Raw genomic sequence first — 14,100 nt, 5'->3', positions numbered from 1 at the left:
CATGCCAACATCAGGTTGACTCATGAATAAATGTCATCTCAGCTTGAGACCAGAAAGTGGAGGACAGGTGGTCCATGCTCAGCCTGCTTCCAGGTTACTGCTGATGCTATCCACAGTTGCCATGATCACAGCCTCAGGGTACATTGCTTGGTCAGACTCCACTTGGTGGACACCTGCCTGTGTTGGTCTCCGTAAAGCAGTTTTCTAGCAAGGAAATGGCTGCGCATTAAGCAAGTGAAGTATTTTCCAGTCACCACTCTCCTGTCTCCCCTGTGCTTATCACCAGAGCACACGCCATGCTTCTATGGAGCAGTATGACTTGGCAGAGTGGATCCAATGGCAGAGCTGAGGGAAAGGGTAAATGAGAATGGCCAGCATCCTCCTGCTCTCTGTCACTTCCACAGCTTCCACAGCTACAGCAAATGGCCCACTCTGCCATATCTGCTCCCCACTTCCCAACCATTCCAAGTGCAACCTGGAGTTCTCATCAGCAGGATTTGCCCTACCCCGGTTCCCCACAATTGCTCAGTATCTTCTTACAACAACAAAAAAAAAGGAGAAGGTATTAATGAATGCAGGAAAACTTTATTGCTCCCAGATTAGCTGGAGAAGTGGATAGAGAGAAGAAGGTGGGTAAGGCACAAGTTGAAGTCTAATGAAGAAGAGGGCAGGAGGACTGGGCAAATGGTGCATAGATGCCAGCACTGCCAGCTGCCCTAAACTTGGGCACAGTGGGAAGTGCTCCAAACACCTCAGTGCCCAGGAGCTCAAGAGCTCAGGAAAGAGCAGATGCCATTAGTGCTGGCTATGATCAAAGCCTGTATTTAGCAAGGTCCACAGTTATCCCAGATCTTCCTGTTGTAGCGGGTGAAGGGGTAGGGACTGCAGATAGGAGAAGCGTAGGGTCTGCCAAAGGTGCAGAGACCTCCTGAGCCCTGTGTGGCCCCAGCACCGTAGAGGCCCCCCAGACCCAGGGAGCCCCCAAAGGCGGGTGCTCCGGAGGAGCCCACCACAGCTTGCTGCGGGAAGGAGCTGAGGATGGGTCCAGGGAAGGTGACGACGACGGGTGGTGGCTGGATGAAGGCCGTGGAGTCGGGGCACTGGCGTGCACACAGCTCGTTGCAGCTCTCAGCGATGGGCTGGGGCACGGCCACGCTGGTTTTCGGTGGGCACAGGTCGTAGCAGGACATCTTCAGTGATGGGATGGTGCTCTGCATGAAGGCAAGGAATGCGAGATAGAAGTAGATATCTGTGCTCCAGACACAGAGGCCTGAAGCAGTTCCAGCTGAAGGGGAGGAGAAGTGGTCTCTGACTTACCCTGTTGCTTAGGGAGAAGGTGCTCAGAGCAGTGTTTGGGAGAGCTCTGTGCAGACCCATCTTTTATACAGACCGGGCCACAGCTCATCACTCAGTGGGCCAATGAGAAGTGGCAGCACTCCTTGATGCTGAGGCCATGGTGGTATGCTCCTTCTCTCCTTGAGTCAGCACCCACAGGCCAGACCAGCACAGGCTCCTTTGTGACCTTCCCTTCTATTTCTGCTTCATGGGCCAAATGCTCGATGCTGAGCAGGCAGTGACTGAGATAAATGTCTCTGATTTGGCCTTTTGTCAACTCATCCTCCTGTAGATAACAACACCAGCACATTTGTCTCTCAGATGCTGACATGCAGGAAGCCTATGACAAACCTTCCACTTGCCCAGTGCCTGACTCCTGCTCTTCCTTGGGGCTCAGCACAGCTGGCACAAGGCCATAGGAAAACCAAGCCCTTGGGGAAGTACTGTGGCATGCAGAGCAATGCCACTCAGCATTTGTCATACTCCCTACCCCCTAACACAGGCAGAGGATGAGAGGGCATCAGGGATAATTTGCCCATTAGCAGAGGGATGGACAGCATCCAAGAAGGGTAATTTCAGGGACTGAGAGATTGGGTAGGTCTGCCGAGGAAACAGCATCAGCAAAACTGACGCGTGGCACACAGGGAAAAGACTTGCATTTGGTTGCTGTCAGCCACGTGCCCCCATGACATCCAGCTCCTCCCCATGCTCACTGGCCCCCATAAAAGCATGCCAGCGGTGAACACCAGCATCCACCACTCCTGCTTGGCTCAGCTTGGGGAAAGGGTGAGTGCCTGGGCCTCCTCTGGCAGGGCCTGCCGTAGGGATCCCTAGTTGGAGAGCAGGGTGCTGGGGTGACCTGTTGTTCTGCAGCAATGACAGAAGCTCTGGCCCTCCTGAGTTCAGGCAGCCCCTGTTCATAGGCTTTGTTCTGCTGGGGAATATTCTCATTCATACATTCTCCCTTCTGGGCTTTCTACTGCAGGCTCAGCTCTCTCACATCAAGATGTCTTGCAACGACCTGTGCCCGCCGAAAACCAGCGTGGCCGTGCCCCAGCCCATCGCTGAGAGCTGCAACGAGCTGTGTGCACGCCAGTGCCCCGACTCCACAGCCTTCATCCAGCCACCACCCGTCGTCGTCACCTTCCCTGGACCCATCCTCAGCTCCTTCCCGCAGCAAGCTGTGGTGGGCTCCTCTGGAGCACCTGCCTTTGGGGGCTCCCTAGGTCTGGGGGGCCTCTATGGTGCCGGGGCCACAGAGGGTTCAGGAGGTCTCTGCACCTTTGGCAGACCTTACACTTCTGTCTGCAATCCCTGCCCCTTGCCCCGCTACAGCAGGAAGCTCTGGAACACCTGTGGGCCCTGCTAAACACTGAGAAAAATATCCTCTTCTTCTTCATCTTTTATGCTGATCTGTAATGTCTACTTTGTCCTTACGGGCACTGATTGCAGTCCTCGCTGGCCTCTGACTTGAGATTGCCTGAAGAAACACCTCTCCTGAAGCCCCAGGCACCTCCTTTCTGCCTAGGACAAGAGTACATCTTTCATGCTGTGTCCCTTTTTGACTTTACAATAAAATAAGCCTGCATCCAATGTTTGAATCTTGGACTTTTCTTCCTGAGCATAATGGATGCTCTAGGTTTCCAATCTCCTGTACATGGTCCGCACACCTGGCACTGAACAGCCTCTTAGCCCCCAGGTAATCCAGGCTGTTTCCCTGAGTGTAAGCCCCTGGACATGGCAGCTCTGATTCACACCGTGTTGCTGCCCATCTACCTAAGATCTGTCTGAATGTAAACTGCTGTCTGACCAACAGGAAATTCAGCCACAGGACATCTGAGAACAAGCATTCTCTCTCCTGAAGATCTCCCCTAGATACTAGGAACTCATTAGTGTCCACTCCATTCCCCATCTGTAGAGACACATTGGGTTGTGAGGATATTCTAGAAATCATCTACTCCAACTGTGTGCTCAAGCTGTACCACCAACAGCCACTTCACTGAATGATTCTGTATCCTGTAGTAGATGGGAATCCATCCGGAAGATGCATGCTTTATCACATGACAACACTAGCTCAAAATTTCTTCCTGAGTGTTGACTGAACCATTTTCTAGGACAGCAGCTGGGCCATCTCTCACGGAAGAGCTTTTTCCCAGGAGCATAGTTAGTAAAAATTCCCTTCATGAAGCAGTAAGGCATTCCCTCACATCCCTCTTCTTCACATAGCTAAACAGTGTACTCAATTTCCAAAAATTCAGGGAGGATAAGGTCAAAAATACCTATAAAATGAAGCAGACATTCTGTTGTCTTCTTACTTAAATTCAGTGCTTCTGTCCCCAAGATCTTCTGCTCTTCAGGTCACATATTCTTCTTATACTGCATTCAGTACTGCAGTCATAGACCATGTTCAGACATTCCCTCAAAGTGCATGAGTGACTCACTCAGTCCTCAAAGAAAAAACAGGACCCAAGAGACATCCCTGACCACACCGGAATCAGAGGTTCATTCCACCTTGCCACTCCTTGGCCTCACTCCTAAATTTTTGAGCCAGAGCTTCTCCCATTCTAGAACAAGTGCTGATCACCTACCCTATGGACACAGTACCACTTCTATGATACCTCTGATAAGTTTAATCCCCATGCCAACATCAGGTTGACTCGTGAATAAATGTCAGCTCAGCTTGAGACCAGAAAGTGGAGGACAGGTAATCCATGTTCAGTCTGCTTCCAGGTTACTGCTGATGCTATCCACAGTTGCCATGATCACAGCCTCAGGGTACATTGCTTGGTCAGACTCCACTTGGTGGACACCTGCCTGTGTTGGTCTCCGTAAGGCAGTTTTCTAGCAAGGAAATGGCTGCACATTAAGCAAGTGAAGTATTTTCCAGTCACCACTCTCCTGTCTCCCCTGTGCTTATCACCAGAGCACACGCCGTGCTTCTATGGAGCAGTATGACTTGGCAGAGTGGATCCAATGACAGAGCTGAGGGAAAGGGTAAATGAGAATGGCCAGCATCCTCCTGCTCTCTGTCACTTCCACAGCTTCCACAGCTACAGCAAATGGCCCACTCTGCCATATCTGCTCCCCACTTCCCAACCATTCCAAGTGCAACCTGGAGTTCTCATCAGCAGGATTTGCCCTACCCCGGTTCCCCACAATTGCTCAGTATCTTCTTACAACAACAAAAAAAAAGGAGAAGGTATTAATGAATGCAGGAAAACTTTATTGCTCCCAGATTAGCTGGAGAAGTGGATAGAGAGAAGAAGGTGGGTAAGGCACAAGTTGAAGTCTAATGAAGAAGAGGGCAGGAGGACTGGGCAAATGGTGCATAGATGCCAGCACTGCCAGCTGCCCTAAACTTGGGCACAGTGGGAAGTGCTCCAAACACCTCAGTGCCCAGGAGCTCAAGAGCTCAGGAAAGAGCAGATGCCATTAGTGCTGGCTATGATCAAAGCCTGTATTTAGCAAGGTCCACAGTTATCCCAGATCTTCCTGTTGTAGCGGGTGAAGGGGTAGGGACTGCAGATAGGAGAAGCGTAGGGTCTGCCAAAGGTGCAGAGACCTCCTGAGCCCTGTGTGGCCCCAGCACCGTAGAGGCCCCCCAGACCCAGGGAGCCCCCAAAGGCGGGTGCTCCGGAGGAGCCCACCACAGCTTGCTGCGGGAAGGAGCTGAGGATGGGTCCAGGGAAGGTGACGACGACGGGTGGTGGCTGGATGAAGGCCGTGGAGTCGGGGCACTGGCGTGCACACAGCTCGTTGCAGCTCTCAGCGATGGGCTGGGGCACGGCCACGCTGGTTTTCGGTGGGCACAGGTCGTAGCAGGACATCTTCAGTGATGGGATGGTGCTCTGCATGAAGGCAAAGAATGCGAGATAGAAGTAGATATCTGTGCTGCAGGCACAGAGGCCTGAAGCAGTTCCAGCTGAAGGGGAGGAGAAGTGGTCTCTGACTTACCCTGTTGCTTAGGGAGAAGGTGCTCAGAGCAGTGTTTGGGAGAGCTCTGTGCAGACCCATCTTTTATACAGACCGGGCCACAGCTCATCACTCAGTGGGCCAATGAGAAGTGGCAGCACTCCTTGATGCTGAGGCCATGGTGGTATGCTCCTTCCCTCCTTGAGTCAGCACCCACAGGCCAGACCAGCACAGGCTCCTTTGTGACCTTCCCTTCTATTTCTGCTTCATGGGCCAAATGCTCGATGCTGAGCAGGCAGTGACTGAGATAAATGTCTCTGATTTGGCCTTTTGTCAACTCATCCTCCTGTAGATAACAACACCAGCACATTTGTCTCTCAGATGCTGACATGCAGGAAGCCTATGACAAACCTTCCACTTGCCCAGTGCCTGACTCCTGCTCTTCCTTGGGGCTCAGCACAGCTGGCACAAGGCCATAGGAAAACCAAGCCCTTGGGGAAGTACTGTGGCATGCACAGCAATGCCACTCAGCATTTGTCATACTCCCTACACCCTAACACAGGCAGAGGATGAGAGGGCATCAGGGATAATTTGCCCATTAGCAGAGGGATGGACAGCATCCAAGAAGGGTAATTTCAGGGACTGAGAGATTGGGTAGGTCTGCCGAGGAAACAGCATCAGCAAAACTGACGCGTGGCACACAGGGAAAAGACTTGCATTTGGTTGCTGTCAGCCACGTGCCCCCATGACATCCAGCTCCTCCCCATGCTCACTGGCCCCGATAAAAGCATGCCAGCGGTGAACACCAGCATCCACCACTCCTGCTTGGCTCAGCTTGGGGAAAGGGTGAGTGTCTGGGCCTCCTCTGGCAGGGCCTGCCGTAGGGATCCCTAGTTGGAGAGCAGGGTGCTGGGGTGACCTGTTGTTCTGCAGCAATGACAGAAGCTCTGGCCCTCCTGAGTTCAGGCAGCCCCTGTTCATAGGCTTTGTTCTGCTGGGGAATATTCTCATTCATACATTCTCCCTTCTGGGCTTTCTACTGCAGGCTCAGCTCTCTCACATCAAGATGTCTTGCAACGACCTGTGCCCGCCGAAAACCAGCGTGGCCGTGCCCCAGCCCATCGCTGAGAGCTGCAATGAGCTGTGTGCACGCCAGTGCCCCGACTCCACAGCCTTCATCCAGCCACCACCCGTCGTCGTCACCTTCCCTGGACCCATCCTCAGCTCCTTCCCGCAGCAAGCTGTGGTGGGCTCCTCTGGAGCACCCGCCTTTGGAGGCTCCCTGGGTCTGGGGGGCCTCTACGGTGCTGGGGCCACCCAGGGTTCAGGAGGTCTCTGCACCTTTGGCAGACCCTACACTTCTGTCTGCAATCCCTGCCCCTTGCCCCGCTACAGCAGGAAGCTCTGGAACACCTATGGGCCCTGCTAAACTCATCTGTAGACTTCCTCTTATCTTCTTTCCTCATCCTTTGATTGGATGTGTGATGCCAACATTGTCATGCAGTGTCCTTTCTAGGCCCTGTCCTGGCCACTGCCTGGAGGACATCTGAAGGAACTCTCCTGCTGAAGCCCCTGGCACCTCTTTTCTGCCTGTGCTTGGTACACATCTCTGCTGTGGTGTTCTTTTCCCTACCTTTATAATAAAATAAGCTTGCATCCAGTTCTTGATTCTCAGACTTTTCTTTCTGGGCACCATGTGAATACCTGGGGTCCAATTTTCTGTGCACAGTCCCCCCGCCCCACCCAGCCCTTGGCAGGTTCTCCGCAACATGCTGAGCCAGGTCATGCTGCTTCAGAGGAAATCCCTTGGCCTTGGCATCTCTGGCTCATGTATGTCTAGGGACCCTGTCTGAATGCAGGCTGCTCATGATTTCCATGAGAGAAAAATGCAGGGTAGGTTCAGACGTCCAGCATCCATCCCCAGTTGCTTCTTAAGGCTTAACCAAAATCATGTATCTGCCCTGTCTGAAGGATCAGACTTACTTGTAAGGAGACATCTAGATGTTACCTGCTCCTGGCCCCATTTCTAAATGGGCCACCAACAGCAACTTCATAGGAGCATCCTGAATTACAATTGTCACGGTATTCTGACTCTCAGAGATCCAGCTTCTGACACCACAGGTTCCAGCATTTATCTTTACCTTTGTCCAAAGCACTTCCTCAGAGAATCTGTACTGTGTTTGGGTAGTTTCTCAGTTGGGCGCTTATCTAAAAGATCCAACCTGAATTTCTGCTCTTATGAAGCAAGGAGTCAAAGGCCATTCCCTCAGACTCTGGCACTTTGCATAGTATACAGTTACATTGCATTTCCAAAAATTAGTAATACTCATAATCCACCAAAATCTCTCGTAATTGGTTCTGGTTATCATGGTTTTTCATTTTTTTTTAATCATTGCTTCTGGTTATCATGACTTCTTTCATTACCAAGAAAATTCACTCACCAGCATCCTTTGCAGCTTATATCAAATTCTTCTTAATTTGTACTCCATACAGTAATCAATACCCAGACTCTGACATTACAACAACTGTCCCAAGTGATGAACTCAGGAGAAAATGACAAGGAATGAGGCATGCTTGTCCATGGGCAAATCAGGCATTCCTAGATCTGGTGATGAGATTCAGTGGAGCAACATGGCCTGACAGAGCCAGTCCGACATCTAGTGTGAGATGGACAGGCACAGGAGTACAGGCAGCACCATCCCGCTTTCTGACCCTTCTCCAGCTCACCATAACCCCAGCAGGAGCTCCCTCTGTCATATCTATCTCCATTATCCACCCAGACCAATGGGACCTGAGCATCTCAGCACCACCTTTTTCCCACCCTGACCACTGCAAAAACACCCAGAAGTTCAGCAGAATCACAACAGACAGAGGAGAAGACAGGAATAGATGCAGGAATCTTTATTGTGCTCATCAGGGCAGAATGGGAAAAGAGAACAAATATCAGTATGTGTGAGGAATCCTGACCAGGGAGGATGAAAAGCAACTAAAGAAGATGAAGGGTGTGAAGGTGCCAGCACTACCAGCTGCCTAGGCCTCAGCCACAACTGGAGATGCTCAGCACTCCTCAGCACCTCGTGCCCAGGAGCTCAGGATGAGGTGAAGCTGGTGGTGCAGGCTGCAGGTAAAGCTTGTGTTTAGCAGGGCCCGCAGTTATCCCAGAGCTTCCTGCTGTAGCGGAAAAAGGGGCTGGGACTGCAGACAGGAGAAGTGTAGGGTCTGCCAAAGGTGCAGAGACCTCCTGAGCCCTGTGTGGCCCCAGCACCGTAGAGGCCCCCCAGACCCAGGGAGCCTCCAAAGGCGGGTGCTCCGGAGGAGCCCACCACAGCTTGCTGTGGGAAGGAGCTGAGGATGGGTCCAGGGAAGGTGACGACGACGGGTGGTGGCTGGATGAAGGCTGTGGAGTCGGGGCACTGGCGTGCACACAGCTCGTTGCAGCTCTCAGCGATGGGCTGGGGCACAGCCACGCTGGTTTTCGGTGGGCACAGGTCGTAGCAGGACATCTTGAGTGATGGGATGGTGCTCTGCATGAAGGCAAGGAATGCCAGATAGAAGTAGATATCTGTGCTGCAGGCACAGAGGCCTGAAGCAGGCCCAGCTGAAGGGGAGGAGAAGTGCTCTCTGACTTACCTTGTTCCTTAGGGAGAAGGTGCTCAGAGCAGTGTTTGGGAGAGCTCTGTGCAGACCCAGCTTTTATACAGCCCGGGCCACAGCTCATCACCAGCTGGGCCAATGGGCAGTGGTGACACTCCCTGATGCTGAGACCAGGCTGGTCTGCCCCTGGCCTCCCTGAGTCAGCACCAGTTGAATGGACAAAGAACAGGTCCCTTTGGCCCATCCCCTCCTCCTTCTTCCTCAGCCAAATATGCGATGCTGAGCAGGCAGTGACTGAGAGGAGCGCCTTTGATTTGGCATTTCGTCACCTCACCCTTCTGCAGATAACAACTGCAGCTTGTTTGTCACTCAGACAATGGCATGTATGAGGCCTGCCCAGTCCTTCTGCTTATCAAGCACCACTATGCTGCTCCTCCTCCCTGGCACAGTGCTGCCATAGGACCACTGCAACACCAGGTCACTGGGAAAAAGGTATGGTACTCATAGAGCAGCCACAACGTCTGTGTCATGTTCCCGGCACTCTAACACAGGCAGGAGATGAGAGGGCAGCGGGGCTAATTTGCCCATTAGCAGAGGGATGGTCAGTGTCTGAGTGGTGTAATTGCAGGGGCTGCAAGAACGGGTAGGGGCTGCTGAGGGAACTGCATCAGCAAAACTGCAGCATGACACACAGGGAGGAGATTGGGGTTCAGCTGCTGATGGCCACGTGCCCCCAGGATGGCCAGCTCCTCCCCATGCTCTCCAGCCCCCATAAAAGCATGGCCCTGGCTGAGTGCTGGCATTCACCACTCCTGCTTGGCTCAGCTCAGGAAAACGGTGAGTAGCTGGGCCTCCTCTGGCAGGAGCACTTGTGGGGTTCCAGGCAGGAGTGCAGGGTGGTGGGGGGTGGCAATGGCCCTGCAGCAATAGCAGAGGCTCAGGCCCTACTGTGTGCAGGGTAGCCCCTGTTCATGGACATTTGCTGTGCCATGGAATCTCTTTACTCACTGCTTTACCCTTTGGGGCATTGCATTGCAGCCTCAAATCTCTCACATCAAGATGTCTTGCTACGACCTGTGCCCACCGAAAACCAGCGTGGCCGTGCCCCAGCCCATCGCTGAGAGCTGCAACGAGCTGTGTGCACGCCAGTGCCCCGACTCCACGGCCTTCATCCAGCCACCACCCGTCGTCGTCACCTTCCCCGGACCCATCCTCAGCTCCTTCCCGCAGCAAGCTGTGGTGGGCTCCTCTGGAGCACCCGCCTTTGGGGGCTCCCTGGGTCTGGGGGGCCTCTACGGTGCTGGGGCCACAGAGGGCTCAGGAGGTCTCTGCACCTTTGGCAGACCTTACACTTCTCCTGTCTGCAATCCCTGCCCCTTGCCCCGCTACAGCAGGAAATTCTGGAACACCTGTGGGCCCTGCTAAACACAGGGAAAAGCATCCTCTCCTCCTCCTTCTTCCAAATCCTTTTCGTGAACATGTGATGCCAATGTTGTCCTGCAGGGTCCTTTCTGGGCCATGTCCTGGTCACTGCCTTGAAGATGCCTGAAGAATCACCTCTCCTGAAGCCTTAGGCACCTCCTTTCCTTCTGGGTCTAGTACACATCTCTGGTGTTTTTGTTGTTTCCTTTCCTGCCTTTACAATTAAAAAGGTTTGCATCCAATCCTTGAGTATTTGGCTTCTCTTTTCAGGGAGCATGGGGGTTCTTAAGCTTCCTTTGTACATGGCTACACATTTGGCTTGGACTGTCTCTCAGCCTGCTGTTGAGGCAGGCTGTGCTACCTCATGCCAAAGCCCCTTACCATGACAGCTCTGTCTCAGACAGTACCACAATGCATTATGAGATTCCCTGTTAGAATGCAGGCTGCTCCCCTGGACTTAACACCCCCAGGCCATTTTGCATTTCTTCAGTCTCCCTATTTTGAGCACTTCACTGAGTTCCTCCTTTCCCTCATTTTTGCCTGTGTTACTCTGGAACCTTTTCCTCCCAAGTCAGCAAGGTGCATGACTTTTTGCTTTGTTAATGAACAGAAATCATCCCTTCACTGTCACTCCCATCTATTAAACTGTCTTGCTTTTCCAGTCTCAAAGTTTGATTCCATCCTTTTTAATGCCAAACAGCTTTGTTCTTACTGTGTGTTAATATGAATGCTTCTAAATGATAGATCAGCACCATTAATGGATATACATTAGGGGAGTTCTTCCAAGACTAAGCCTTAAGTTATCAACCAGTAACCACTATCCATTTCTTTAATTCTCAAATGATATTAGACACAGACTTAAAGAATATTGTTACATACTGTTTTGCAAGCAGACATGACCTCACCCTAAACGAGCAACCAGCTCAAATAAAGCTACGCAATCATGTTAGCAGGGTGCTAATAGCTCTCACCAATCTTGTTATCTTGGGCTAGGCACTTGCTGTCTAACACAATATGGATCTAGTTTTATCTGGCTTGCACCCTGCCTGGCACTCTCAGCAAATCCATTGAAAACTTGGCAGGAGAAGCTCACACGTTCAGCACCTAAATGCTTCTTGGAGGCTGTGTACAAGAACAGAAGTCCCAGTGCTGAGGAGAAGAGAAACAGAGAGAAAATCAACCATCTTAGTTTTGTAAAATTGCTGCTGGTAATGAGCTAGCTGGGAGGAATCAGGGCTTTGCTCAACTTGAAAGGTGCCTGAACCAAAGAGATGCAGGCTGGTGTGGCATAAAGTAGGATGTTAGTTGTTTAGTTCCAGGGAAATCAGCACTGTGGTGTCCTTGCCTCAAGATGTATAAGACTGGAGAGCAGTCACAGGAATGGAGAGCCATCTCCTTGCACCTAAAAGGCAGGAGGCCTTCACCACTCTAGCTGCTTGCGTTGCTTGCCCACTTGTGGGGCCCTTGGGGAAGAACTGCATTCACATTTGAGCCTTGCAGGCTTCAGCACCATCCCAACTTACGCTCAGACCCTCAATAAAAAGTCCAGGACTATGAGGGCAGGTAGTACTGGAAACTGAGAAGATGGGACAGAATTTTCTTGAGGATCTTTTTTTTTTTTTATTGCAATAGCCTCAATGTATACTTTTTAATCAGTAAACTAGCAAATAAAAAATAAAAACAAGATATACTAATTCAGTAGTCAGGGTACTTTTGATTTCAACTCATTTCTGCTTTCAGGTAGAGACATCTGACATACCCACTTACTTAGGAGAGTGAAATTACCAGTTAAATTCCAGCTTGCTACTTCACAGCATTGACAGAGGGCAGAGCTCAAGAAATCACACATTCACTTTTTCACTGAAAGTGCCTGTGACGTAATTCCTAAAGCCTCTGTAAAGCAGTACTTCATTTTCTTTTACTTCACTCAGCTGATGTATGGGCTTGGCCAAAACTTCCTGGAGGCAACAATTAGCTTAGCAGTGAAGAGGTAGTGCTTGATCACTGCTCGTCAGATACCTATCTTAAGAATTGCCTCCCATTTATCTTCCTCCTATTGTTCATCTTTTGAATACAATCTAACTGAACTTCAAGACAGGTTTTCTACTGTATACATGAGGACAGAAATATTTTCTAGTAACCTGCACAAAACTTAAAAACAAAAGATGCACCAGCATTAAACTCTTAACTAAACTTTGGAAGTTTGACAGCTGGAATAACTAGTGTAGAGGAGGTGCAAGATAATTTCATCTCAGTGTCAAAGGAAAACTGGAGATGTAACTTCCTTCACTATACAGCTATGTGAAAGCTATCAAGAGCTTTCTCCCGAGGCATCTCAACTCAGAATGTAGGGGATTGAGAGCCTGCCCCAGCCTGGGTGGGAGGCAGACCACATACAGGAGAAGGAAGACCCAGACCCCTACAGGGACAGTAAAAGAAAATCAGAGAGGCAAGCATTGAATGCAGGCTTATTTTATTGTATAGGCGATAAAGGACACAACAGCAGAAATGCATAACAGGCCCTGGTGAGTAGGAGTCCTCTAGGGCTTCAGGAAAGGTGTTTCTTCAGACTTCGCTCAGGCAGTGGTCAGAGCAGGGCCCAGAAATGACCCTTGGGAACATGAATGGAGTTGAACACTTGGCCACTGGCAGGGCAAAGAGGAAGAGATGTAGTAGATGACAGAAAAAAAAAATTAGAAATTAGATGTATGGAGCTATTCCAATTTCACTGCATTAAGAAGAAAGTTTTGATGCTCTGCCCCTTATTCAGGAGCTCAGTTGAGAATCAAGACTGAACTGCCCATTTGCCAGTTCTCTCCCATGAAGGGAATATTTCTGCATGACTTAGCAGGGCCCACAGCTGCCTCGACGGTACCTGTTGTACCGGTAGGAGTAAGGGCTGCAGTAGCCATAACCATAGGGTCTACCATAGCCATACAGACCCCCGTAGCCCAGGGAGGAGCCCCCATAGCCATACAGACCCCCATAGCCCAGGGAGGAGCCTCCATAGCCATACAGACCCCCATAGCCCAGGGAGGAGCCCCCATAGCCATACAGCCCCCTGTAGCCCAGGGAGGAGCTTCCATAGCCCAGGGAGCCCCCATAGCCCCCAAAGATGGGAGCTCCAGAGGATCCCACAACTGAATCCTGGGGGAAGGAGCTGAGGATGGGTCCAGGGAAGGTGACGACAACAGGAGGTGGCTGGATCACAGTTGTGGAGTCAGGGCACTGCCGGACACAGGGCTCATTCCCACTGTCAGCGATGGGCTGGGGACGGCTGATGCCTCCAAAGTTGGTGGGGCACAGGTCATAGCAGGACATCTTGTAGGAATGGAGGTCAACCTGTATGATAACAGGTCGATTTTACTAAGCACAAGGCATTAGCTTGCATAACGAATAACACCATATAGTTCTCTGCCATTTTTTCAACTTAAGTCCTTCAAAGCACACTAATTCTTCTACATGCCTTAGAATAGAAAATTAAAGCAGCAGAATTACTTCCCGAGATGCTTTGTTGAGACACTGGATCAGTACAGGACTTGGAGTCCCTAAGAACCCAGTGTGGTGTTACGCATGATTTCATGACTCTACCTCATCTTTGTTACTGATCTTCTTTGTGCTAAGCCTTACAGAGAGAAGGGTTATAATTGACTGCCTATCCAGATTTACTCAGTAGCTTGTTTGATGAGACCATTTCAATGGAATTGCAAAGACTACTGTCCTCCATTTCTAAACACTGGATCATGGCAAAGATGTTTATGATTGCTTATATGGCAAAAGAGCTTAGAGCTCCATATTAAAATGCTATGTAGCTAATCTCCCTCTACATTACTCACC

General features: G+C 50.9%; 6 protein-coding genes across 8 annotated transcripts; 2 read left to right on the top strand and 4 right to left on the bottom strand.

Annotated features, from left to right (window-relative positions):
- Positions 1 to 824: 824 nt before the first annotated feature.
- LOC136056634 (scale keratin-like) lies at positions 825 to 1,336 on the bottom strand. Its single transcript, XM_065748921.1, has one exon. It carries the CDS (start codon positions 1,215 to 1,217, stop codon positions 825 to 827), a length of 393 nt encoding a protein of 130 aa, XP_065604993.1. The 5' UTR covers positions 1,218 to 1,336.
- A 728-nt stretch (positions 1,337 to 2,064) lies between these two features.
- Positions 2,065 to 2,767, top strand: LOC136056632 (scale keratin-like). Its single transcript, XM_065748919.1, has 2 exons — positions 2,065 to 2,121; positions 2,321 to 2,767. Exons 1-2 carry the CDS (start codon positions 2,065 to 2,067, stop codon positions 2,702 to 2,704), a joined length of 441 nt encoding a protein of 146 aa, XP_065604991.1. The 3' UTR covers positions 2,705 to 2,767.
- Positions 2,768 to 4,796: 2,029 nt separating this feature from the next.
- LOC136056633 (scale keratin-like) lies at positions 4,797 to 5,183 on the bottom strand. The gene has a single exon (XM_065748920.1). The coding sequence runs from the start codon at positions 5,160 to 5,162 to the stop codon at positions 4,797 to 4,799; it is 366 nt and encodes a 121-aa protein (XP_065604992.1). The 5' UTR covers positions 5,163 to 5,183.
- Positions 5,184 to 6,034: 851 nt separating this feature from the next.
- Positions 6,035 to 10,505, top strand: LOC136056729 (scale keratin-like). Of its 3 annotated transcripts, none has more exons than XM_065749052.1 (2): positions 6,035 to 6,093; positions 9,880 to 10,505. In XM_065749052.1, exons 1-2 carry the CDS (start codon positions 6,037 to 6,039, stop codon positions 10,264 to 10,266), a joined length of 444 nt encoding a protein of 147 aa, XP_065605124.1. In that variant the 5' UTR covers positions 6,035 to 6,036; the 3' UTR covers positions 10,267 to 10,505. The 3 variants fall into 3 exon arrangements, with proteins under 3 accessions (XP_065605124.1, XP_065605126.1, XP_065605125.1); XM_065749054.1 differs by lacking the exon at positions 9,880 to 10,505 and adding an exon at positions 6,293 to 6,676 and having other exon boundaries at positions 6,037 to 6,093; XM_065749053.1 differs by lacking the exon at positions 6,035 to 6,093 and adding an exon at positions 9,629 to 9,678.
- LOC136056629 (scale keratin-like) lies at positions 8,304 to 8,896 on the bottom strand. Its single transcript, XM_065748915.1, has one exon. It carries the CDS (start codon positions 8,775 to 8,777, stop codon positions 8,385 to 8,387), a length of 393 nt encoding a protein of 130 aa, XP_065604987.1. The 5' UTR covers positions 8,778 to 8,896; the 3' UTR covers positions 8,304 to 8,384.
- A 2,214-nt stretch (positions 10,506 to 12,719) lies between the features above and the next one.
- On the bottom strand, positions 12,720 to 13,602 carry LOC136056670 (scale keratin). Its single transcript, XM_065748964.1, has one exon. It carries the CDS (start codon positions 13,582 to 13,584, stop codon positions 13,108 to 13,110), a length of 477 nt encoding a protein of 158 aa, XP_065605036.1. The 5' UTR covers positions 13,585 to 13,602; the 3' UTR covers positions 12,720 to 13,107.
- Between the last annotated feature and the right edge of the window lie 498 nt (positions 13,603 to 14,100).

This window comes from Cyrtonyx montezumae, unplaced genomic scaffold (genome assembly GCF_038088225.1).
Source record: "Cyrtonyx montezumae isolate F1298 unplaced genomic scaffold, pur_monq_1.0 scaffold_57, whole genome shotgun sequence".
Lineage (NCBI taxonomy): Eukaryota > Metazoa > Chordata > Aves > Galliformes > Odontophoridae > Cyrtonyx > Cyrtonyx montezumae.
This window is presented reverse-complemented; position numbering and strand designations above follow the sequence as displayed.

Bases quoted from the DNA above. Each gene is read 5' to 3' on its own strand.
- LOC136056634 (XM_065748921.1), bottom strand. From the start codon at position 1,217: ATGCAGAGCACCATCCCATCACTGAAGATGTCCTGCTACGACCTGTGC.
- LOC136056632 (XM_065748919.1), top strand. From the start codon at position 2,065: ATGCCAGCGGTGAACACCAGCATCCACCACTCCTGCTTGGCTCAGCTT. The intron at 2,122-2,320 runs GTGAGTGCCTGG...TTTCTACTGCAG, and splicing joins TGGCTCAGCTTGGGGAAAGG to GCTCAGCTCTCTCACATCAA.
- LOC136056633 (XM_065748920.1), bottom strand. From the start codon at position 5,162: ATGTCCTGCTACGACCTGTGCCCACCGAAAACCAGCGTGGCCGTGCCC.
- LOC136056729 (XM_065749052.1), top strand. From the start codon at position 6,037: ATGCCAGCGGTGAACACCAGCATCCACCACTCCTGCTTGGCTCAGCTT. The intron at 6,094-9,879 runs GTGAGTGTCTGG...ATTGCATTGCAG, and splicing joins TGGCTCAGCTTGGGGAAAGG to CCTCAAATCTCTCACATCAA.
- LOC136056629 (XM_065748915.1), bottom strand. From the start codon at position 8,777: ATGCAGAGCACCATCCCATCACTCAAGATGTCCTGCTACGACCTGTGC.
- LOC136056670 (XM_065748964.1), bottom strand. From the start codon at position 13,584: ATGTCCTGCTATGACCTGTGCCCCACCAACTTTGGAGGCATCAGCCGT.